The sequence below is a fragment of the Vicugna pacos genome, unplaced genomic scaffold, assembly GCF_048564905.1.
Source record: "Vicugna pacos unplaced genomic scaffold, VicPac4 scaffold_19, whole genome shotgun sequence".
Taxonomy (NCBI): Eukaryota; Metazoa; Chordata; class Mammalia; order Artiodactyla; family Camelidae; genus Vicugna; species Vicugna pacos.
In genome coordinates this window covers 65640237-65665780 of record NW_027328740.1, presented here as the reverse complement: position 1 = coordinate 65665780, position 25544 = coordinate 65640237, and the positions used below count along the sequence as shown (strand labels likewise).

Sequence of the window (25544 nt, the reverse complement as noted above, 5' to 3'; positions counted from 1 at the left end):
TGCCTTGGAAAAGCCTGTTGCTTCTCAGGAAGACTTCCCTATGAAAGATAATCATGTCCTTCTTTTGGGGACATTCAGTCCAGAGACCTGACAGCAGGGGAAAATGTTTAGCCTGCTTTGGGTAGAACCTAAATTCTTCCATACTTATTAGAAGCAAATCCAATGAGGAAACTGTTCTGGCATCTAACAAATCAGCATAAATATCTGATAAGGCAGATCAGCTTCCCCATCCCACTCAGTGGTCATGTTGATGTGACACTCACCTTGGTTAACATTTTCTCCTGTGAGCAACGTAAAGTTCAAGACGTTATGAATGGCTTTTTTTCTTCCTTAGTCTTTCTGCATTCACTGTGTTTCGTGAGATTATATGAATCCTGCTTATTTTCAGCACAGTACTAAGCTTTTTAAAAGGATCATGTGTTTAAAAGGCTAGTGGACAATTTTTTAGAAGACAGAAATCCTCAGATTTTGGTCCTAGAGTTGAATCTTGGTTAGTGATGAACGAAAATTCCCATTAAAATTTTAAATTCAGTGATATAAAGTTTTAAAAATAGTTAAATATTAGTCAATTTCATTAAACACTATAGCAGTTATTTACTTTTAAGACTGTTTCTGGGGTAACTTTGCAATGATTCCCTCCCTTTATTGATTCCCTCTTTATCAAATCCTTGAGAGTCCCCTGTCATCATTGTCAGTATCATCATCATCATCATCATGGAACTGATTCCTCTGGAAGATTCTAGGAAAATAAAGAGATGGACGGGGTTATGTGTAGGTCAGTGTGTGCATATACAATAAGAACAGCTGTCAGACATTAGATGCAAGATACCCATTTCATTTAGGGAAGAATGTGGTCATGAAATCCTGATGTGGTGAATGAAGGAAGCGGTGGGAACAGGATAGTCAATGGAAAGGAGGAGGAAGTGAGTGAAGCGGGGAGCATAGATCCTTGGTTAGGTGATCAGCACATTGGTGAGAAAGAGGGGAGTGTGATGGCAGAATCATGTCCCTCCCAGGCCACAGGATAGCCACCTGTGACATGTTACTGTACATGGCAAAAGGGATGACAGATGTTTTAGAAAAAAAATCTTAGAGGATTTCTGTTTCCTAAATTGTCTATTAGTTAGCCTTTTAAATCCATAGTACATTATTAAAGATAAGTGCAGGGGCACAAATAAAAAGGATTCATATAATCTCACCAGACATACTGAATGTAGAAAGATAAGGAAGAAAAACAAACAGTCACTTATAAGTGCCTTGAACCATAAATTGCTTGTGAGAGGAAATTTTACACAAGGTGAATGTCACGGCCACATACATACTGCCTGAGTGGGATGGGACAAGGGGATCCTGAGATAAGACAATAGGGTGAGTAGCCTGGATTGTCCAGGTGGGCCGAATGTAATCACAGGGTTCCTTAAAATGGGGTGTATTTCCCAGCTGAGTTTAAAATCAGAGGGAGGTGTAGCCATGGAGTAATGTTCAGAAAGGCTGCTGGCCATGAAAATGGAGGAAGTTGATGGGCACAAACTAAGGAAGGTGGGTGACCTCTGTAAACTGGAAAAAAACAAAACAAAACAAGGAAATATTCTCTTCTAGACCCTCTAGAAGGAAGGAACCCTGCTGGTACCTTGAATTTAGCCCAAGGAGAACTGTGTTGCATCTCTGACCTCCACAGCCATAAGCTGATAATTCTGTGCTAGTTTAAGCTGTTAAGCTTATGGAAATTTGTTACAGTGGTAATAGGAAAATAACATAGTGAGCGGTAGTGTAAGGGATTAAAGGTCTAGGATGGGGTGTGGATAGAATTCTGACATTTACCGCTAAAAAACAACCAGGTGAAGTGGGAAGGTGTTTTAAGGAAGACCTACCTGACAGGGCTGTCAAGCAGACTGGAGCGAGCGGAGCCTTGGGGTTAGAGGAATCAATTAAATCTCTACCAGAAAAATAAGGAATAAAATGTAACAGGGCTTCAGTGTTAGTGGATGTAGGAATGGAAATGGGCAGAGAGATATAAACATTATTTTGAAATTAGCTACAGGTTTGATGACAACATGTTGGGGAGAGTTAGCCGATGTGTGGACTGAATGTTTGCATCCCCTCAAAATCCATATGTGGAAACCCCATCTCCCAGGGTGATGGTATTGGGAGGCGGGGCCTTTGGGAGGTGATTAGTAGGATAAAATGAGGTCATGAGTGTAGAGCCCTCATGAATGGTATTAGTGTTCTTATACAGGGCCCCAGAGTGCTTGCTTCTCTCTGCTCTCTGGCCCATGAAGATAGTGGGAAGACAGCCATCTTCGAGCTGGCAATCCTCTCCCAGATACATTGACCTTGAAAGCCTCAGCCTCCAAACCGTAAGGAATATGCTGGTTGTTTAAGCCACCCGACCCACGGTAATTTGTTACAGAATCCCAGACTGACGAAGACAGTGGAGGATAACACTGAGTTTGGCACTGATTGACTGGAGAATGCTGAAACCCAGGGAAGTGGGCAGCCCAGACGTTTACTCATTTAATCCTGCCAACACAGTAGGGGATAAAGTCTACATATTCCTCGCTATTTGAAAAGTAAGGAAAAAGAGGCACAAATAATAACAACGGCAACGACAACAACAATAATTTGTCCAAGATTAACACAGAACCCCCTGGAGGGAGAGTGAGAATTTATACTTATGCAGGCTGGCCCCAGAGCCCCTGCTCATAACTACTAAGTCAGACCATCTTGCTTATGTGGATCAGTTGTTTTCAACTGTGATATGAGGGTACTGTGTCCAGTAACTTATAATTTCAAAATACCTCACTGTAAGGGAAACATTAGTCACAGGCATTACAAACCACCGAAAGCAAGACATACAAAAATAACTTGTTAGGGCAAGATAACCAAAAATGTTTTTAAATATTATACCTGCTGACCCTTTGCAATAAAATGTTTATTTATAATTCTGTCTGGCTACAGAATAACATCATAATCCTGCATGTGGCTCGTGGCTCCCATGTTGGACAGCACGGGACTAGAGAATTTAAATGACTTGCCCAGCCTCGCCCAGGAAGCTCGTGGTGGGATCAGAGCTATAGTCTGGGACTTTTCCTTCCTATCCAACAAGTCCCTCATGGAAGTTTAGAAGCTTCTCCTTTGGTGCCCAGCTGTCTATCCGTACTTATGACATCTTGTCAGGTGCCCCGGCCTGCTTCTGAAAATCAGCCAGAGCCCACTTCTGCTCTTTTTTGGCCTGGTAATACCTTCTAGCAACTTCCATTGCCTTCTTGGCATCAGTTCTTACCTGGAAGGGTAGTGGCTAGAGATGGAAATGTGTCCACATGACAGGTTTTTCATAAGTATAGTAGGAGTGGTCAAGAGAAGAAAACGTCAGGAAGACGAGTGGTAGCAGGTCATTTAATATACAAAATGCATACTTTCAATGTATGTTTGTGTTTCCGAGTCCAGGCTTGTTCTACTCGTGCATTACAGGCCAACACATCAGGAGACCAGGTTTTGGGGCAAGAAATAGCGGCTTTAATTTGTAAAGCCAGCTGAGAAGATGGCAGACCAATGTCCTGGAGAACCATCACCCCAAGTCAGAATTCAGGCTCTTCTTATATTAAAAAGGAGAAGCGGGAATGCTTGGTTGTTGCAAACTTGGTGTATGAATTCTTATTTGTTAGAATCCTTGGTTCTTGCAGCTCTTCACCTGGGTCAGATCCGTGTAAATCTCCAACAAACAAATGTTATTTTCTATTCTGTATCTTGTTATCTTTATACGAATGGAAAAGTGTTAATATCCTTCAAAGTCAGAGCCTTGAGAATAGTGTCTCCTGTATATTTCAGGCTCTAGGCAACATTGTTTCACAAAAGGTGCAGAAACAACAAGACTAAGCCTAGGAAACAGGGCACAGGGTTAAAGTCAAAGGAACAGATCTAATAAGGAGTCAGATTTGTTCTTTCCTATTTCAGTAGTGCCATGGAGAAGGCACTTTGGGCAGCTTTCTGTAGGGTCCTGGAGGCATTCTCTCTCAGACTCTGTGCGCCTCTATTGAAACCTCTCATCGCTATCTGGCCTGCTGGAAAAGCACTCCGCCTGTTTTGACCTGAAGATGTGTTCTGTTTATAACTCATCACTACTCCTTGGAAAACAACTCAATAAAAACTCAGTTGGCTTTCCACCAGCTCTGGGCAGGGGTGAGGGATAGCTTGTTATTATTTTATAAAAAAAAAAATATAAAAGAAGTCTTAAAACAGCACAGGGCACCTAGGAGAGAGACAATCAATGCTTCCTGGCTTAAATCAAAAGTGATGACTCAGTGAGTCCATGGCTGCTGTATTTGCTGAGCTAGTTACTCCTTTGCTCCATTACACTTTTATTTTAACTGAAAAAGAAATATATGCATATGGTTACAAAAATTCAAATAGAGCAAAAAATACTCACGTGAAAGAAGTTATCCCTCATCCTCTGTTCTTACAGGCCTCCCTTGAGATGCCACTGATTACAATCCTTTGTGTGCTTCTCCAGATATGCTATGCACATTCCCACAAAAGTATGTAAATTCATTTAAAGTTTTACTTATTTTTAACTGAAAGGGATTTAAATCCTCAAGTGGCTTCTGCCACGGTAATAGAAAAGAACAAATCTGACTCCATATTAGATCTGTTCCTTTGACTTAAACCCTGTGCTCTGTCTCCAAGGCTTCATCTTGATTGTAAAACAATGTTGCCTAGAGCCTAAAATATACAGGAGAGCCTATTCTGAAGGCTTTGATCTTTAAGGGTATTTAACACTTTTCCAATCATATAAAGATAACAAGTTGCAGAATAGAAAATAACGTTTGTTTTGTTGGAGGTTTACAGGGATCAGACCCAGGCAGATTACTGCAAGAACAAAGGATCCTAACAAGAAGGAATTCCTACACAAGGAAATTTGCAAAAACCAAGCACATAGGAAAGGAGCCTGAATTCTGACCTGGGGAGATGGTTTCCCAGAACATTAGTTTGCCATCTAGGTCTACAGAAACTATCTATTCCATGCCCCAACACATGGTCTCCCAACTTACTGGCCTGTCCTGCACTGAGGAGAATGAATTTGGACTCAGTAACACTTCTACCTTCCTAGCAAGCTGGGCACTGGAACTGAGGGCAGCTCTCCCACACACAGGGGCCTACAGTGAGCCCTTGATTATTCCCCAAGGTTGGGGTGTGGTTTACTCAGGAGGGATGGGGACTATGCACCAACACTCAGGCAGTCTGCTCCTTCTGGGGCTCTGACATGTTACCTCCCGCTCCCTGCCAGCCCAACACTTGTGACAGTGAAGCTAAGGCAGAGATCCTGCCTCCCTGTTTCCCAGCGTGTAAAACGGGAATGTGTACTCTTCCCAAGGTAGTTTTGAGCGACACCTGCGGGTGCTTGGTTCCCGGAGCAACAGTAAACCCAGCTCCTTGTGGGGGCAACGGGTGAGATACCCATAGGGTTTCTGCAGAGACCTTAGCTGGAGGGCTGGACCAGGGACGTAAAATATGAGCTGTGGGCATTGAAGGGTTAAAGAAAGGTGCATAGGCAGGACTGCTGTCTCCTTTGTGGTGCCCCCAGAGGTAAAACGCTTTCTCCCCATCTCTGCAACTCCCCTCCCAACTCCAGATACCTGCCTTCTCTCTGCTCCTCCTGTCCATCTGTCTCCCTCCACTTTTCCCCTCCTCCCCTCCTCCTCCATTATTCTCCCTCCCTCGGTTCCCCACCTTCTCTCTCAGGATCCAGAGCGGATCGCTGGCCCTCCTGCGCATGCGCAGTCGCTGCCAGCTGGACCGCGGGTTGGAAGCTCCAGCTCAGAGTGGAGGATCGGCCCCAAAGGCTTCTCAGCCCTGTCGCCCGGTAGGCCTTTGGCTCCTGCCTGGGGCCGGGGCCTCTGGCTGTGGACGTGCAAGGTGGGGGGATCTCGGGAAAGGGGTCATTCGGCTGCGGGAGGGCGGTCGGCTTGTCACAGCCCCCCAGGGCGCCAGTCAGCGTGTGTTCTGCTGAATTGCTCGCTCCAGGCCCCTCTGCCCGCGTCACCTGCCCCGGCGCCCCGGCCACAGCTGTCCAGTGCCAGGTGTGCCCCTGCCGCCTCTTGGCTCAGCCGGGATCCCCTCAGTCCTCGGCCGGCGTCCACTTCCCCTCTCCCGCCCGCTAGTCCTCTTCTCCCGGGCTTCCTCTCCTCGGCCGCCGGCCGGTCCCCACCACTGGCTGGGCTGCGTCCCGGGCGGGCGGGGTCTGCGGACCCGGACGGGGGCGGGCACCTGGGGATGGGGCTGGGGCTGGGGCTGGCCTCTGAGCGGGGCTGCAGCCCGCATCCCCCACCCCGCTCTCCCTGTCCCGCGACCCCGGGGCTGCCTTCCTCTCCCTTTCCCGCTCCCTGAGGTACAGATCAGCGGCGTGGGCGCTGCTCTCCCAGCTAAGAGCCTCCTGCTGTAACGCCCAGCTTTTCCTGGTGGAGTCGGGAAAAGGGAGCGGCAGTTCTGAGGGAACTTCTGTCTCCTCGCTCAGTATTTCTGCCCCAGGTAAGTACCTTGATCCATTTCAGGTGTTATGATGGCCGTGCTTGTTGATGTCACGTGTTTTTTATAGTAAGAGGGATTACAGTTGTGAAAGCAGGGCTTGGTTCAGTTAAAAATAAGCTGAAGGCATGAGGCTGTGACATCCTCCATCCTTCACTGTCCCAGGGTGAAACGTGAGACCGTCGATCTTAAAAAGATACTTACAGTCCCTAACTAGCCCAGCCCAGCTAGTGTGTGTTAACAGGAACAGCACCACCCGAGGCATTGGAGACCCAGGGACTTCGCAGTCCTAAAGAGCTCCTGGCAAAATCTGTTTTTTGTTTTGTTTTGTTTTGTTTTTTGTTTTTCTTAAATTGTGGGACAGACTAGTAGTATAGAGGGAAAAATAATTGGCAAGAAGGATTTTTTCATATAACAGCTTTATTGTGATATTGTTCACACACCATGAAGTCCACCCACTTAAATGTTACAATTCAGCAGCTTTTAGCATATTCACATTTGTGCAACCATTATTATTCCAGAACGTTTTCATCACATCAGAAAGTCCAGTGGAAATGAATGACCTATCCACTCCTTCCCACTGGTGGTTCTAAAGAAGTTTCTTGGCTGTTTTTGACCATAAATTAACTTGTTACATTCCATGAAATATCTCGGAGGAATTCTAATCAGAATTGCAATGAATCTGTCTATCAAAGCAGGAAGAATTAATGTCTTTATGGCATAAACTTCTTCTACACATGAATATATCTGGGACCCTATCTTTTCATCTGTCCAGAGCCAGGCCTATGGGAAATCCTCATTAATTCTTGGGTTTGTGGATGATGAGATTCAATACATCGTTAGATGCAACTGTAGACTTTCACAGAAGAGAAAAGTAACCTCCTAGAAGCCAAGTGATTCTCTAATGGTTAGAATTAGTGACAGCCTGTGCTGGAGTGTTCGAGTGGACTTGGTGCTTGCAGAGATCTCCACCACCTACAGCTAAGGGGATTACCGTGTTCTTTTACTTTTTTTTATGGCGTTGCTTTTATTTTTGCTTATTATATAAAATTATTTTTTATTGAAGTGTAGTCAATTTACCATGTTAGCTTCAGATGTACAGCAGAGATTCAGTTATAAGCATATGCATATGTATATACATGTCTTTCAGAATGTTTTTAGTACAACTCATTACAAGAAATTGAATATAGTACCCTGTGCTATATAGTAGGTCCTTGTCATTTAGTTTATATTTATTAATGTGTATCTGTTAATCCTCCCTTTCCTGCCTGCTAACATCAGTTTGCTTTCTATGTCCATGAGTCTATTTCTAGCAGCACCGTTTTTGCTAGTAATATATGCTGGTTGGCTGCTTTCGGTTTCAGTAATTCCATCTTATGTGTGGGCGTTTTTCTTCTGGTGGGCCTGTGTGTGGTTTGCACACGTGATAATAGAGATCTGTATTTGGGAGAACTCCAGGCCTCGTGTAGTCCCTGGTACGGAGCGCCCACTGAACTGATGTTTGAACTTGGAAAAAAACAGTAAATGTTGGAATTTCCACTATGGTTGAGACTTCCAGGTTTCTATAACCTGTTTAGCTCACCTTAATGTTGGCTGCACCCATAATGGGTAATTTGGTGGAACTTCATGGTATGGTGATGTAGAGACAGGGCCTTGTATGCTTCTTCTCTTTCTGTTTTCTAACACTCATTCTACTGGGCCTTCCAGATCCTCCCCCTGAAGTGCCCAGGGCTGGCTTTGTGCTGCGCTGAGGCAATATTTGTTAATAAGGCCTTTCCTCATCTCTTCTGAGCCACCGTTTCTTTCTCTGCACAATGAGGGCTTAGACTAGACAAGTGCTTTTCAGTTTCTTTTAAAGCCATGTTTCCTTTGAGAAACAGAAAATGCAAATCTCTCCTCAACCCAACCTTTTAGATTTTGATAAGTCCTCCAAGGAGTGACATAGCTCTTTGTGGAAAATTGATGTGATTGTGATTCCAGGTGACAGAGAAAAGGCTCTTCAGAGATTTATTGCAGGGAGAGTGCAGGAAAGGGGCAGTATGTCACACTTTCTAGTGTAAGCACTGGAGCAAAGGCTTGGGTTTAAATACGGTGTCTGACGTGGCCTCTCTCTAATCTTGCACAATGTGATAAACCTCTCTCCCTAGTTTCTTAATGTGTCAAGTTGGGGTGATAATATTTTAAGGGTTTTGTGAAACATTATTCACATAAGCCATTTGTGTCTCGGTAGATACAAGACCTGCTAGAGAGTCAGGGATGTCTTTAAAAATATATATATATTGTCCACAGCACTCAGTCTGTGTGCATTTTGAAGCTCCTGGAGGGTGAGTGTGGAGTCTAAAGTCCATCGTGGGACAGGTGGCCCATGGGTCTGTGTGCCTCAGATTGCCCCCTCCTCCCCAGTCCTCTTCCTCTCAGTCCAGGATGAAGTTCCCTCGTAGATTTACACAGAGGTCTTGTGGAAATGGCTTTTCATTTTATTGTTTCACCAAGGAGGGTTGCCATCATGATCTCTGTGGTCAGATTTTGGTGACCTGAAGGCTATGCAACTGGGGATTTCTATTTAATAAAAAGAAAAAATTACAAATACAAAATTAGACCTAGGGTGATTGCAGGGGCTATTGAAAGTGGGGACCATTAGCTTTGTTAGCTTCAGGTGCAGTGGCCTCTGGTTTGTTGGAAGGGTCCTCTGGCACGAGGACCCTTCCTCATGCTCTGAAGTTGGAGGGACCAGTGGGTTCAGTGGGAATATTTACTGAGTGTATCTCATGGGCTGTGCATTGTCTTATTTGTACTGTGTGTTCATTATTTGAGACAGTGAGCTCATTTAACCTCAATAGCCTCTTTCAAAAATTAGACTTTTTATTTTGAGATGTAATGTAGATTCCCATGTATTTGTAAGAGATAATATGGAGAGGGCCTATGGACTCTTTGCCCAATTTTCTTTAATGGATCCATCTTGCAAAGTTGGGGTACTATTCATTCGTGACTCACTAACCCTTTTAGGTTTGTGTTATTGCCCTCATTTCTACTTATGAATAAACTGGTGTTTAGACAAGCACACAGGCCTGCCCAGATCACCCACGTGGTTAGTGTAGAGTCGGGTGGAATGTGGGCTTGGCATTTCCACGCAGTAACATTATGATGGTCTGTGGCAGGGAGCAGCATTCACTTTGCTTGTTTATTCATTCATTCAACAAACATTTATTGAATAAACTGTATGATTCAGATGCTTTCGTAGGGTTATCTGATTCTTCAGCATTATGGAGAATCAGGTAATGTTTTCTTTTTTTTTTTAATATGAGAAAAGTATCTCTGAGAGGTTATGATCTCCCCAAAGGAAAAATAGCTCATAAATGAAGGATAGCACATTTGTATAGTTCCTACTTATGCAGGTGGTACTCTACGCATTTTACATTTGCAAACTTCCATAATCCAGATGTATTCTTGTAAGGCAAGGATTTTTTTAAATTGTTTTATAGTCAAGTTTACAATGTTGTGTCAATTGCAAGGTGTTTTTATTTTGAAGTTTGAATTGAAAAAATATTTTTGAGGGGGTAATTAGGTTTATTTAGTTGTTGCATTTTTTAAAATGAGGTACTGAGGATTGAGCCAAAGTCCTCGTACATGCTAAGCACGTGCTTTACCACTGAACTGTACCCTCCTCCCCAAAGGAAGTTTTCTTACCCATTATTCTGCACCTTAGGAGTTCAAATAAATTGGAATTGAAATCCAGATCTTTTGATCCCACTATGGTTCTTTGCATTATATCCTGCTGAGAGGTGGGGAAGCAGTTCCTTTATTCATTCCTTTATTCAGCAGTTTTGAGCACTGACTTTGCATCAGGGCCTGGCTAGGTGCTTGGAAACAGAAAACAAGAAATGACCCTTTCCTGCAGGGGATGGAAGCCTAGACCAAAAGCTGGGTAATGTGATCTGAGCTACAGTAGCCATGTGCAGACGCTGAGGACAAACTTACCCCCGATTTGCTAGGGCTTCCCTTGCCTTCTGGCTGGTACACACCAGGTCGCTGCAGCCCAGTGAGGCACGCAGCCCACAGCACAGTATGTACCTCGATCTCTCCCCTCTCGGCAGGGCCTGCAACATGAGTGCCCCTGACTACGTGCAGTGTGCTGAGGACCACCAGACTCTCCCCGTTGTGGTCCAATCCGTGGGGATCATCTTAGAGGAGAATTTCTTTTGCATCTATAATGGAATCTCCTTGGTGAGCCAGATCAGCCAGTGCGGCTCCCAGTGGGCACTCTGTATCTTCTATAGGTATCACTATGTGCCCGAGAATGGATGGAGTGGCTTCCAGACCCACCGCAATGTCGTGGGCCTTGTCACCATTACCGACTGCCTCTTGGCCAAGACCTTCTAGAAGCTCCACGCACAGAGGAGCTGTATGGCACCACGCTCTACGACTCTCAGCTCTTTGTCTTTGTGCTGTATGGGGAGGTGGCCGAGCAGCCGCGCGCCGACATGGCCTTCAATCTACGAGGACTGCAGGGTGGTGGAGAAGAGGATCGAGGACTTCACTGAGTCACTCTTCATCTTGCCCAAGTCCAAGTGGCTGGATGGGGACCCTGAAAAGTCTGGGGAGAAGACTCCCTTCCTCTACATCCTGTTTGAGAAGGAGGACTTCGTGGGACTGAACACAGACAGCAGGCAAGTCAACCTGGAGGCCGGGCCACCCTGGCTGTGTGAAAGGTTGCTTCCCTACATCCTGAATGGGATCAGCAAGGAAGACGGCTGTCTTGAAGCCAAGGCCGGTTTTCAGACGTTTAAAAGTGAATCCGCCTTTGTTTCAGAGAGATCCTTTTAGGGTTAGTGTGGACACTTACTCCCCCTTTTCAGCCAGGACACTTGGTGGGACCCCTGGAGTTGCTGTCCAATAGAGTAGCCACAGCCACTGATGCTAGCTGCGCTGGGGAGGAGGCTGGTCTGAGCTGAGATGTGCTGTAGGTCAAATGCACATCAGACGCTGAAACTTGTCTAGTAAAAAGAATGTAAACTATCTTCTTACTTTCTATATTGATTACATGTCAAAATGATAGTATTTTACATACAGTAGAATAAGTAAGATCTGTTCTTAAAATCAGTTTCTAGTTTTTTTTTCTCTTTTTTTTACTTTTTAAACGTGGCAACTGGGAAACATTATTTACATGACTCTCATTTCATTCCTGTTGGACAGCCTGTCGTGGGACAGTTTCATCCCGTTGCTTATAGATGAGACTCTGAATCCCGAGATGCAGAACGAAGCGCTGGTTGAGCTGGGGGTGGAGCCGATGTCTCCTGCCTCCCAGGCCCAGCACCAACACGGCTCAGGCCCTCTACCCTGCCTGACAGCCGCCATGCCAAGTTATGACATCAGAAACACTGCCAGGGGCTTCCGAATGAGCTCCATAAGCAGGGAAAAGCGTGTCACGGAGAATGGGACAGGGCAGGGAAAAATTCGTCCTCACTTTGTCCCTGTGATTAGGTCAAAGGCCCCACTATGTCTTGGAAATGCAGACGAGCTCTTCTGGGCTGCCTAGCCCCTCACCCTCTACCATGATTCCCTGTGTATCTTTCAAGTTGTACCTCGGGCGGAAGAGGGTGAGATGTCTTTGCCGATGGGTTGTCCCCCTTTACTGGGGAGATTGAGGGCAGCTGTGTCCCCCTGGCCTTCGGCCTCGGGCCCTTAGTCTGGAGAGCGCTCATGGCGGTCCCACAGGTGAAGGTCGGAGGACCTGGCACGTGCTGCCGGGCCTGATGTGGAGGAGGTGCTCTATGATTCTCTGTGATTCTAACGTCAGATTCTATTTTCTGGTTGTTGGTAGATTGGAGGAGAAGATGCCAGAGAATTTATAAAAAGAAAGTCGACACCAGTCCTGTGAATGACAGGCACAGGGGATCCGTGTCCCACCTTCGTGTGGTGCCTGGCGGGCTCTGGATTAATTTTCACTTCCTCCCCGGACATGCCTCTATGGTTTAAGGAAGGGGAGAGTCATGTCGTGGCCATGATCTGTACTTGTCCTCGCAGGGCCCTATGATCTACGTGCCTGCACTCCCCTTCTGCTCCTTGTAGATGAGCTGGCAGGTTTAGTGGCCTGGGCAAAGCTGAGGGCACAGCTGCCAGCACCGGCCACTCCCAGGCTGGCTGCATTCACCTGATCTGTCACCTCCTGCTGAGCCCCCAGGCTTTAGTCAAGGTAGGTGCATCGGTGCAACGTAAGCAGGGACCACCTTCTCCCCCTGGACAGACTGGTGAGTGAGCAGTGGAAGCCTGGAGCCCTGCCCCAGCCCCCAGGACAGTGCCTCCTCTATTGTCATAGGAGACACTGGTGACATTTTTGCTCAGCAACTGCTTGGCTGTGAGTCTGCAGACCCACCAGAGAATGCGAGCTTGTTTTTGCCTTTTGAAGTCTGCCCTTGGGATTTGGCGGAGTAGCTGGATGTGTGCTTAGCCCATAGTGGTTGACACTGTCACCATTGTTTACCCAGAACCTCGTGTACCAGGCATGGCTGCCGGCATCAAAATACAGCAGCGCATTAAACCTCCCTCCTGGTGGGTCTGTCTGTTCTGGTACCATAAGGGCTCAGCCAGCATCTGAACGTCAGTGAGATAACGTGGCCAGTGAGCTCGGGTCAAGCAAGTTCTCTTCCAGTCACTTTTACTCCATTGTTGCTTTTACTATTCCACAGTCATTAATTTTTAAAAGAATGTTTTGGTGCAGGAGCAGAGCCTAATTCTCCCGTTTCTCTTGGTGGGATTGAGTAAAATTGTCCAGCTTGAAATGAGACCACATTTTGTAGCTCAAAAGCTGTCTACACGCATCTAGGTGAAGTTTTGGTTTGGGGCGCTGATCACGTTGGGGTTCCCCGGCAGCGCCGCTTCCCTCAGGGCCCTGCCTTCCCTGGATCAGGAGGTGAGGGTGGGTCTCACCGTCCCCACGTCCCTGTCCTCATCACACTCACGTAAATTCTTGTAAATGCTGTCAGTTATTTTTGTTCTCGTGTGTTTCTAATTTTTGCTGTTCCTCTTTTCCTTTTTCTATTTTCCTTCTTCTCTTATACCACCCTGTGAGCATGTTGTTGGGTCTGAAAATGTGGGCTGTGCACACCCTGCATTGGAAATAGCCAGATCGCCCTCTGTGCTGTCTCCATCGCTTTAAAAAGCAAAAACTTAACAGTTGCCTTGATCCATATATTATCCTGGTCATCTTTTTCTTTTCTAGTTTTTTGAGATTTTTGCTCTGTTAGCACATCACCCACTGGAGTTTGATACCTGTTAAAGTCCTTGCTTTCAGGAACCTGTTTGTTCCTCCTTATATTTGGTGACAAATGTGCTCTTACTAATTTTGTTTATTTGTTTTGAAGAAGTGAGATGCGAATTGATTTAGGCGGCTGCTGAGGGATTTTTTTCATGGAGTATTTAAACTTGGAAAGTCAAAATCTGCAGCACCTTGCTTGATTCTGGCTTTTACACAAACGTGCTCGGTACGCGGTTCCTGGCTGTCACTGTGTGACGTGCGTGATGGCTTTTCCTGGCCCGCGGTCACTGGTGAGGAAGTGGCCGGCTCGGGGGTGAGCAGCTGCAGGTGACGCTGTTGGAGGAAGCAGTCACCGGTTTTTTGTTTTTTTGTTTTTATTTTTGCATTCACTTTCCCAGTGCCATTTGCTTTACTTTGCATTCATAGAGGGGCAGGAGCGGGCCTAAAACCATGCCACTCTTTTGTTCCCTTTATGAGGCTGGTTTTTCTAAGCATCAGGACAACATGGCCTTCTCCTAAGTAGCTGGTTCACTTGGATCTGGTGGACACAGGGACTGCTAAAGGGGACCGTAGCTTCCACTCTGCTTCAGCCAGTGAGCATTCAGAGCCAGGTCTGTGGTTTGCCTCAGCAGCCGTGCAGGCCTCCCTGCAACGGCCTTTACTTTTACCCCTTTTTGGCAGTAAATAGCTGACTCTGTGTCTGTTGCAGCTGATTCCACCACTGACGGCCATGTCGTTATTTTGCGGTAGTGAATCTCCAACACCCCTGTCAGCCGTGAAGGGACCTTGCATTCTCACCCCGACCCTGGTTCTTCTCACCCAGGGGAAGGGTTTGGCCACCACCGTCATGCTGGCCATGAGACCTTGTTTCTCCTTTCATGCTCTGGTCCAAATGTGGACACTTCATCCTTCACTGACTTGGTCTCGTTTGAGACAGGCCAGACTTTCTGAAAGAGTCCATCACATTCTGGAGGGGAACAGAACAGAAGTAAGAGTCGCAAGTAGCAGTCTAGGCTGTCTGGGTTGGAAAATGCCGGCTGGCATCTGTGATGACCGGGCTGTGCCAAGAAAACAGGCCTTTCCCGTGGCTCCCGAGAGACCAGGGGTCGGAGCGAGAACAGACTTGCCTGGGTTCCCCCATCCTCATCTGCTCACTTGCAGGAGTGTCAGCTAACTAGGAGCTCCCCCAGACCTCGGGCCCTTCAAAGCTCAGACCACAGGAGATCCTTGAGTCCCTTCTCCTGGTCCTCCTTTGTGAGAATCCAGTGCCTTCTAAGGTGACCGGCGGCAGGAGATGCCTCCCCCTCCAGGGAGCTCCCTTCGGAGGACTGTGACTCAGTGCACCTTTCTGTGAGCTTGTGGGTTTCCGTCCGTGGTCCCTGCAGAACCAGACTTGAGACTGGCTTAGCGACAGAAATGACAAGACTGATTCCAGGGAAGGGTCAGGTGGAGGGAACAGTGGAAATTGAATGTGACCTCAAATACCTTGGTGGGTGCTGGGGCTGTTACTAAAATGGGGAGCCTGGGAGGTACCTGCCAGGAATCGAAGTCTAGAGTAAATGGTGGACATAAGGCTTATTTTTTTTGACATAAGGCATTTTTAAGATGCCATTTGTCTTTCAAGTTAGGACTTCCAAGAGGCACTCGTGTCTATGAGCCTGGGGCTCAGGTGAAGTAGGCGGACTAGAGATACACGTTGGGATTCGTCATTCTTAGCTGGTGTTCACAGCCGTGCAAATGGATGAGCTCATCTCAAGAGGTGCCGACTGTGGCTGAGGGAGGGCAGGGCTGTGCCTGTGTTGGAGGAAAGCCCAGACCATGCAGCTTTTCTGTGTCAGTCAGCAGCGTTTGCGATTTTCAGAGCAATGGCATTTATCCTTAAGGTTCTGGGGGTGGGCAGGGTCACCCAGGAAGAAATCTGAAGGGAGGGTTGTGGCCACGTGTGCCTGTCTTGGGAAGATCCAGAGGCTGCAGGGTCCAGGAGGGGAACCTCCTCAGAAGCTGGAGTCGGAGTGGGGAGTTGGGAGAAGGTAGTCACGCTCTCCTGTGAGGAAGGGACGGAGGCCTAGGGAGACCACTCCCTAGTGGACTCTCTTTCCCATGAACAAAAGGCAATCAGACAGAAGATTTGAGGTGAGAAGGGATGGGCGCTGGGAGAGGAGCCAACCTGGAGAAAGGTGGTTGAACAATTCTGGAATTGTCTCCCTGCAGCATAGAGTTAAAAAAACCCAGACTCTTAAGAACATTGATAGTGACTGTGGAGGACGCAGTTGTTTTTCTGGCCTCCTAAGGGTAAGGTATGTATCCGGGGATACACAGAAGAATCGGGCAGTCTGTTCCGGGGTCTTCACCCTTACCAGGGGGAACAGTGCAAGTTTAAAGGGGGAGAAGGGCAGCGGTGGGAAACTAGCCAGGCCCCGTGTCAGGTACCAGTCTGCCGCCCTACTTGTGTGTTGCATTCACATCCATGCCTCCCAGGTGGGCGGTGGCAGCCCCGTTTTGCAGATTGGGAAACCTTCTCAGAGGGGTTAAGGAATTGGTCCATTTAGCGGCTAGTAAATGCTGTAGCAGGATTCAAGAAGGGCCTTGTCAGACTTCAAGGGCATGTTCTCTCTACTAATTCCGGTACCTCCTCTTTGTACCTGAAATTGTGAAGTGAGTCAGTTTCGGAGTATTTCAGAGAAAGTACTCTTTAAGTGCCTCAGGACTGTTGCACAAAGCTTAGTGTTCTTTGATGGTTCGACAGCACCGCAGTGCTTTATGCCCCACAGATGTAAGGTTTTACTCTTTTGACGATGACGTGGTTGCAAATGACGTACAGGTGCAAAACCACACTTAGCAGCTTCTGAAGGGAAACTCTCCAGTTCTCCCTTGATCGGCTTACTTCCTCGGGATGTAACTGGGCTGCAGTGTAAGCCTGAGCTTTCCGTATGGAGTGAGGGTTTGATATCCAAATTTAGCATAAAACAGTCAGATGGAGAAAATCGAAGATGATAATATATTTTGCGGTTTCATTAGACAAGATATATTATCTGTCAATGGCCCATAAAGCGAATGAAATTGAGTACAGAACATTGCATTTCTTACTTTCTACTGAGAGCTGTCTTCCAATGTAAGGTTCTCTGCTTTGGAAATTCGGCTCAGACACTAGGGCGCCTGTCATTGTGTTGGTGTGATTGCATTTACACAGTGCATGTAATCTGGGCTTCATTAGCCCCAAACACTCCAGTGCAGAATCATAGGCTGTAGCCATCACTTAGTTATACAAATACTTCTAAAACTATATAATACCAAAATAAATAAATAAATAAAAATAAAGAGAGAGAGGGAGATTGCCTTTATCAAAGTTCCTTTGGATTTTAACTGCAAAGTGTTGTTGAGCAGCTCTGGTTTCCTTTGGATATGAATGTATACATTTCTTTGCATGTAACTTGGATTTTATACTTGAACACCAAGCTCTTGTTTTCCATGAGCCACAAAAATCATAGCCAAATGACACACGTATGAAACATTTTATTCTTTTTATCTGAGGCAGAATCCTTGAATTTGGGACTTGGGCTGTGATTTTGCTGTTTGTTCTTCCCACCCCTCTTGTCACCTCACTCCTTTTTCCCACGTGGCCTCCAAGAGGTCATGGTCTCAAAGGAGCAGGTGGACAAATACCAGTTGGTCGCCAAGCAGTGCTGCTGTAGAGGGAGCCCAGCCAAGAGCTAAAGGACATCATCAGAGAGGACTTCCTGGAAGAAATTGGCTCTACATTCAGTTCTGAGGACAGAGTAAGAGTCAGCCAGGGGAAGGAATCAAGAGGGTGACTCAGGTGGCAGGAGCAGCCCGGGTAGAGGCCTGGAGGCTTGTGGGATGGGGACTCGGGGAGAGTGCCCTTTGTGGTCCAGGGTGGTGGGTGCCCCTGCTGGGAAGGACACTGGAGAGGGCCTAGGGGTGGAGGGCTTTGGAGGAGCTTGGTTTTTACTAGAACTGACTCAGAGGAGGCAGTGAAGGGTGTTAGCAGGAAGTGACCCTCAGGAGAGCAGCTCTGCCTGTCCCTTTGAGCACCACCCCGTCATTCATTTATTCATAACACACGCAATTCTGAGTGTCTAGGGGAGAGGGGGTGGACCCACAGTAGTAAGCAAAATGTACTTGCTTCTTGAGAGCTTAGTAGTGTCAGAAGTTGACTTAGTGTAGATTGTTCTAGGAACACAGCAGGGCACCTAACTCAAAGTGCGCAGGTTGGAGGGAAGGAAGGCTTCCTTGACATACAGTCAAAATGAGCCTGGAGGCAAGTGGGAAGTAGCAGCAGGTCACGAGGCCCCTGAGGTCACTGGGGACCTGGGTACTGAGGTGAGGCTGGGCAAGCAGGGTCGGGGGTCGGGCTGGAACTCTACCCGGGAGCCTCTGAAGGGTTTGAAGTGGGTGATGTAATCAAATTTGTGCTTTGGGAAGGCTGTCTTGGCTCTGTGTGTGTGTGTGTGTGTGTGTGTGCACGCACGCACGCGTGTGCGTAGCAGGGAAGAGGGGGATGGTGCCACCAACTGGGAGGGTCATTAGAAAACCATTCACAGGCTGGGAGGTGACCAGTGGGAGAGGGGCATCGGGGCTGCTTGGGGACTTCAGGGGCAGTGTGGATGCCGGATTTCCTTATGGGGAGCGCTTGTTAACGGGGTCTCTCTAGCGGCACCTTGTGGCTGGAAGAAAACAGATGGAGGCCGCCAGCTGGACTTTCCTCTTCTCTCCTTCCCTGCCTTGTGTGATGATCCTAGCTCAGCCAACAAAAGGAACAGAAGAGCTAAGTTCCAGGGTAGCCCAGGACTTTGTTGAGCTCGTTCGACTGAGATCTGATAGGATATAGGCTTTTGTTGAGATTTGCATGTTCACTTAGCTAGAAACGTTCCATCATTTCGATTTCCATAGGGGTATTAATTCTTGATAAAAATTGTTTTCTTGATGAGAGGAAATATAATACAACTGCTTTCTCAAAAAATCTTATCTTTTTAGAAATTTAATATTCAAAAGAATTGGAATATTTAAAAATGATAAATTAAGGCTTTGGTGTAGTTTCTTTGGTTTTCTGAGTTGATGTGGAGGTAGAGCCTATGCATTACTTAATAGCACATCCTTGTCAGTATTTAAAGAGCTGTTAGTGAGCGCCCCATACCGCACTTTTCAAAGCATCATTAAAGCTTACTCTGAAATAGTGAAGTCATATAGGTCTTGTTTGCAGAAATCAAACAGTTGGTTTATAATCTGTAGCATAGCTCCCTTTATAAAATAATAATAGGTTTAAATTAAGAAAGTGGAAGATAATTGATTTTTTTTTAAACTGAAACATAAACTTTCTTCTGCTAATGTTGCAACTGGAAATTTCAAAAAGAAAGATCCCACTGTAATATCATCTACGTGAAATACATATATGTCTGTCACGTTTGAAAAGTAACTGCGCAGTGGTTTTTGAAGTCAGGATCATTCCAGCTCAGATACTGGCAGTGATGGTTGCTGGTTTTCAATGGAAGAGACTAAATTTGCTTTCTTAGCTTTATTCTTTTCTTTTCTTTCCTTTTCTTTTCTCTTTCTCTCTTTTTTTTTTTTTTTTGTAGTGCAAGGGTTGAGTAGTGCTTTCCCAACATGATTTTGGGGCAATTTGGGGGCAGATGTCGTGCACCAACAGTGAGATATTTCCATGCATTTTAATTTCCGGACATCACCAGGGAACATGTGTGGTTTGTGCCTGCAGGCTGGGATGCGGCAGGACTCCATGGTCCATCACCGTTATGTCTTGGAGCTGCTCCGGTCAGTGAATGATTTTCTGTGGCTTGGAGGTAATGTGGTCTGATGTAGTTGATCAGATGTTTAACTAAATTACTGTTACTTGAAATAAGAGAAAAGTTAGCAAAAATGGCTCTAAAATACAGGATGAGGGAGGAGAATTGGCTGAGCTGCTTGCAGTGGGGAATATTCTCAGGTGACTCCCTCACTGTGTCTCCTGTCACTCTCCCCCACAGCCCTGCACGGCAGTCCTACTGAAGCAACCATGCACTTTCTCAGAAATGTGCTGAATTTTGTTGTGCCTCTGACTGTTTGCTTTTTTTCTTGAAAGCACATCTTGCCCTTTGCTTAAATGCCATCCCTGCAAGCCACCTCTTTCACTCATTTTCCTGGACCTCGTCCATATATAGCTGCTGAATGGATGAACAAAATGCAGTATCTCCATTTAGTGGAACATTATTCAGACATAAGGGTGAATAAAAAAGAAAAAATAAATAAAGGGGAATATGAAAAAAGCCACCTGCTCTGGGAAGTCCACGGTGACTGCTTAACCCACCCTTTTCCCTTTGAAATCCCACCCCTTAAACTCCTCTCTACTCTTTTTGCTAGTATTTACCACCTTCTAATAAAGTTTAACATTTTCATAAAAAAAAGAGAGATGCTGATACCACTTCAACATGGACGAGCCTTGATAACAGCACGTTAAGTGAAAGGAACCAGACACCAACGGCCACATATTGTTGACTTCAGTGATCAGAAATGCACAGAAAAGGCACATGCAGAGGCAGAGAGCAGGTGATGGTTGCAAGGGGCTGGATGGAGGGGGGTTGGGGAGTGACTGCTAGTGACAGGGGTGTTCTTTTCGGACGATGAAGTGTTCTGGATATAGATGGTGTTAAGGGCTGCACAACCGTGACTGTGCAGAAGACTGCTGATGCTGTCTCTGGGAGTGCCTGTTGTTGGGGCGGCTTTATTTTGTTCTCACCCTGCAATGTGAAGACTCATCTTGTGCTGAGGCCATTCTACTCCTGTGAGAGTTGAGGCTCAGAAACTTTGTAGAGTCATGTTTCTTTTTTCCCCCTGGCTGAGTGTAGGCGAAAATGTTTTAAGCCTGAGAAAGTGCTCCATCTGCAGAAATGTCTTTCAGATTTGCATGGTGTAAAATTCTTGACAGTTTTTTAATCGTTGAGGACACTCTGTTGGGGGAAACCGCCCGTGAAGCCTGGGTGAGACCTGGAAGAGCCGCGCTTCCCTCCCAGACATGGGTGGGGATTTGACCCCCGTTCAGGCATTGAAGGGCCCAGACCCATGAGCGGAGTTGACAGTCGTGAATATTTACGTGTATCCGCTGCTTCATCTTGGATTTTAATTTCTAGCTGAGTCATTTTGTGGCGGCAGCCTCATCCTACATCAGGAATTTATAGTATCTGTTTTTTGAGGTGAAGACCTGACAGATTTGATTATTTAACAGTCTCCCTTGAATTGATATCTCAGATTCCTTTGTCAATCACAAAACAGCAGAAATACAGACATCCTTTAATGAAGATGTGACCTGGAGCAGGTTTAGTTTCTGTGCCTCAGTGGCCTTATCTGCAGGTGGGGAAGATGATAACAGTGCTTCCCTCAGAGGGGCTGGTGAGGGGAGAGTGAGAAGCACAAATGGAAGACTTACACGAGATGATCATGAATGACAAAATTTATTGCTCTCAGCCTGGTGAGGCCTCAGGGGCAGAGATGTCAGAACAGAGCATTCCTAGCCAGAGCTCGATCCGCCTTGGCAGCTTTTATGATCAGTATAAACACTGTGGGTTATCAGGTAGTTTTAAGACTTGGTAATATGAATTCATGAATAATGTTAAAAGACTAGACAACTCAGAGTCGGTTTACATAGTTCTCAAGATTTCCTGTGAGAAATGGATTTTTTTTCCCCATGTTAAATGTGAGTTGAGTCTCTAAAAAAATTCTGTAGTCTTCCATCTTTTTGCTTTAATTCTCCATTTTAAAAAAAAATAGTTTTTAAATGGAGTTACTGGGGACTGAACTGAGGGCCTCATGCATGCTGAGCATATACTCTCTCAACTGAGGTATAATCTCCCCCGTAATTTTTTTAACTTTACTTTCCTTGTATTCAGAGGTTAGAGGCCTCTAATTCTTTTCCTGGAGACTTGTCCATGAACCTGTAAATCTATAATTAATGGACAAAATTTGGTTTATTAAAAAAATCAATAGAACTTTCCTCAATCCATTCAAAAGGAAATGCTCATTGAGTTTAAATGTTTCTCCTTTATGGTGATTTCTAATTTTTGGTCTAGCTTAACTTATTAAAAGTAATCCTCATCATCATAATGACCAAGCTTGCTGTGAGTGGACACCTACCAAAGGCTAAAATGCGTTTCTCATGTTTCGCTTCAAAGCAGGTGTTTGCGGGTAGGTATCAGTGTCTCCTTTTTTGCAGCTGAGGGACTGAGAAGTGGGCAGTTTGTCCCAAATCAAACGTAGCTGGCGGTGGCAGGCTCAGGGCTGGAACCCAGGCTGCACAGAATGCATTCTCAATTGCTCCTCTGATCAGCCTCCCGTTGAGTGGTTTCCAGAACTCCTGTGAGTCCATAAATGACCGATTTTGGCGATCTCAGCCTGATGAGGCCTTCAAAGGAGAGACACCAGTGAGAATGTGAGACAGAGTGGCATAAATTAAAATTGTATATTTTCACACATGTTGCATTCTCAGGTAATGACTTAAAAAGTTTATGTTTTCTTTATTTTAGTGTTATGAAAGCACAAATAACAAAACATTAAAAATGATTATAGTGCAAAATAGGAGTAGGCTTTGAAAGTCCAACCATTACTAATGATGTTGCTTGTTTTTCTCTAGTGGTTTATTAACAGAATAATTTGCAATGACTGAATTTGTTTTATGTAGTCTTAGTATGGAGGAAAAGTTTGTCAGTGAATATTGAAAGTAAAATATTTACTCTTTTCTTTCCTGATGACAAATATGTAAGTTGTTTTTATGGCTTAAGTATATTTCCTCATAAAATTTGAGTGATGCCGTTTACCGTGTCTGACTGTGAGAGTTAGACGCCTTGTATACAAAGCATCCATGAGCTGCTTAGTAAAAATGTGCTGTCACAATGACAGGGATTTGCATGTGTGTGTGCATGCAGTATGAACTTTTAATGAAATCTGTATCATTCTATTGAAACAGGGACTAGTTAAATTGTCTTAAGCAGACGACCTTGAAGATTATTTACACAGAATGTGTATTGTTGCAACTCAGTATTCATGTTGCCGTGTAACTATCCACTCAGATATTTAAATTTGTAGGAATCTGACCAGAAGCATTAAGTTTATAAAAATCCACATTGATCATTTTCAGGGAATAAGCTTCTCTCTTTTGTGATTAAAGAAAATTTTGATTTATGTTTCTGCACTTTTAATAGGTTTTAAAATATCAAAACATTGATTTGACATGTCAGCTTTTTTAATAGAAAAAAGCTCATGCTGTTTTAATATGTAAATAAATGTTTTTGTATTTCAATACACTTGTATGATTTCTTGGCTCTTTGAGAAGTATTTTGCAAGATACGTAGATTACCTACTGTTGGCAAAATACAGACGTGGCTTTTATGAATATAGGCCTAGTACAGGTCTGTTGGTTTTTGCTACAGTGCAAGACATGAGGCCTAGGAGAGCTTTGCTGCCAATGGCCATGAGGACAGATCCCAGATCTCAGTCTCCCCTCCTGTAAAATGAATTGGCTGGACTGGATTCTTTCCTCTTCAAAGATGAGTTTCCATGAGCCTGGGTCTTTTGTATATATTCAGGAGTATTAGCAATATCAGATTAAATACTGAATACCCCTTCCTTTCCCCAAGCGAAGTGCAGTATGTGCTACATAAGCTTTTAGTTATCTGATTCTTGTTTCTGATCCACAGGCAAGTTTTTTGTTGCATCTTTCCCGGCAACCTGGAAGGTCTTTTTAGCCATAGTTGGCGCTGTTGCACCTTCTTACAGTCTTAATATTCCTGTTTGTAAAAGAAGGCTTAAACAACGTTATTTTGTTTTGATTCCTTTGCTTAGTGCTTTAGGATAGCACAATGTCCATTATGTCTGTCTACCTGGAAATATTATTCTGCTTATATCTTAGTTTTATTCTATCATCTCGCTGTGAACATTTCAGACTTCCTGTGCAAACAATGGCAACATCGGACTTTTCTTCCAGTGTTAGAAACCAATGAGCCGGGATTTTATAAAGCAGATAGAAGCGGCCTCTGGAGCACCTTAAAGCTGAAAAGTGTACTGAGTTCCCTAAGTATTGACCCCGCTGCTGTGTGTCAATTGGTGGTAGGAGATTTGGTACATATACGATGGGGTGTAGTGTTTTGACTTGGGTTTGCGTGCACGCGCTGCCACTGAGCTACGTGATCCTGAGTCAGTTCGTTCTGAGTTTTTCCCTCGTCTATGAGATGGGGACACTCATTTCTGCTTTGTAGAATTGTGAGAATTAGAAATTTTGTAAAGTGTTTAGCACAGTGCGTATGTCAAAAGGGCTCATAAACTTAACTGCTGTTTTGTGTGAAGCCAACATTTGATAGTCTTTGGCAATTATTGAGAAACAGGAAAATAAGAAAAGGTGGTTTTATGATGAAAGATATTTGAGGAGGTTCCATAGTTCCTATATTCATAATTTAGCATCAGCAGAGTCAGAAGTGTTACACAGTCACCCTGAACCAATGTTAAGCAACAGAATTTCTTGTTACTTCATATATGTTGGGGCTTAAGGGGACCCAATACTTATATACATGTCTCCAGCAGCCAACTGAGAGATAACAAAGAAGAACAGGCAGGTGATAAATGTCTCCTTTATTACTGATGAAGCCACGTTCTCCATGAAATTCAGTGCTGTGGGATAGTGGGTGTCATGACACTATGTCCCAGAATTAGAGTCTCACGCAGTCCCACGTAACTCTGGGCCACAGCAAGCCTTCCCTTGAGAGGATCTGACCCATAATGTACAGGGCTGTCTTGCCATGGAGCTGAGCATCCCGGGTGCTTCCTAAGGGTGGCCAACACTGGAGGGAAAGGAAAGGTTTCATATGCCCTGTTTGTCTCCCCGGACTCACACCTCAATCTGTTAGTGTGAGGAGGGCTAGCCGTGGGCCAGGGGTCAGGGGTGTGAAAAGAGAAGCAGTCTCCCATGGCCCAGAGGAGTGGGGAGGAGGCATCCCCTCCCTCAGTTTAAACAGGTGGTGGACTGGAAGAGAAGGGTGCTCCCCAAGAGTTTATAAGAGGGGAAATAAGGATTTCCTTTGGGACTCAGACTAGCCATGAAATACAGAAGATGAATAGATGGGAGACGTAAATCATTTTCTTATTAAATTGACATTTGTTGGGCACCAAAAATGTGCTACATTCTTTTCTGAGAGTTTTACAGAAATGAATCCTTCAAACTTCACAACAAGTGAGTAAGGAAGATTTGATTGTTATCCCAGGTTTACAGTGTGGAAATTGAGATACACAGAGGGTAAATAAGTTGGCCAAGGTCACAGAGCTAGTAAGTGGCAGAGCTGGGATTTAAACCCTGGCTGTCTGGTTTCCAGGCTGCCAGGGATGGGCTTTGGGTGTTTAGAGGTATCTGCATCCCTGGATCTCTGTACCTCTGTGCATCAGTTAACCCAGAAAGGACAGGGAAAAGAGAGTTACACAGGTGCTCACAGTCGTGTCACAGCCACTGTTCACGGAGAGTGCACCGTGATTGGCGTTAATTGTCTTCTGGGCAGCAGACCTGTTCTTATAACAGAAATTTAGTCCATTGAGTTAGTCTAGAAACCCTTCCTGCTCTGCTTCTGTCCACAATTGCCATGTGACTGCCTGCCCAAGTTTGGGCCGTTGAGGAGAAACTGTACTCATGGTTGAACTCTGATATTTCAGTCTGGTTTATAGTTTCACATTTCCTGTTACATTAATAAGTTAAATTTCTGGTTTTCTTGCATCAGTGTGTCAT

At 45.3% G+C, this 25544-nt stretch overlaps 1 protein-coding gene across 1 annotated transcript in view; it reads left to right on the top strand.

The window, feature by feature from the left end:
* The first annotated feature begins 4512 nt into the window (after positions 1-4512).
* LOC140693369 (trafficking protein particle complex subunit 9-like) overlaps positions 4513-25544 on the top strand; it is an 85086-nt gene continuing 64054 nt past the window's right edge. The window contains exons 1-2 of the mRNA XM_072957274.1: positions 4513-4535; positions 6447-6525. Of these exons, the coding sequence (XP_072813375.1) occupies positions 4513-4535; positions 6447-6525 (102 nt within the window). The remainder of the gene's footprint in view (positions 4536-6446; positions 6526-25544) is intronic.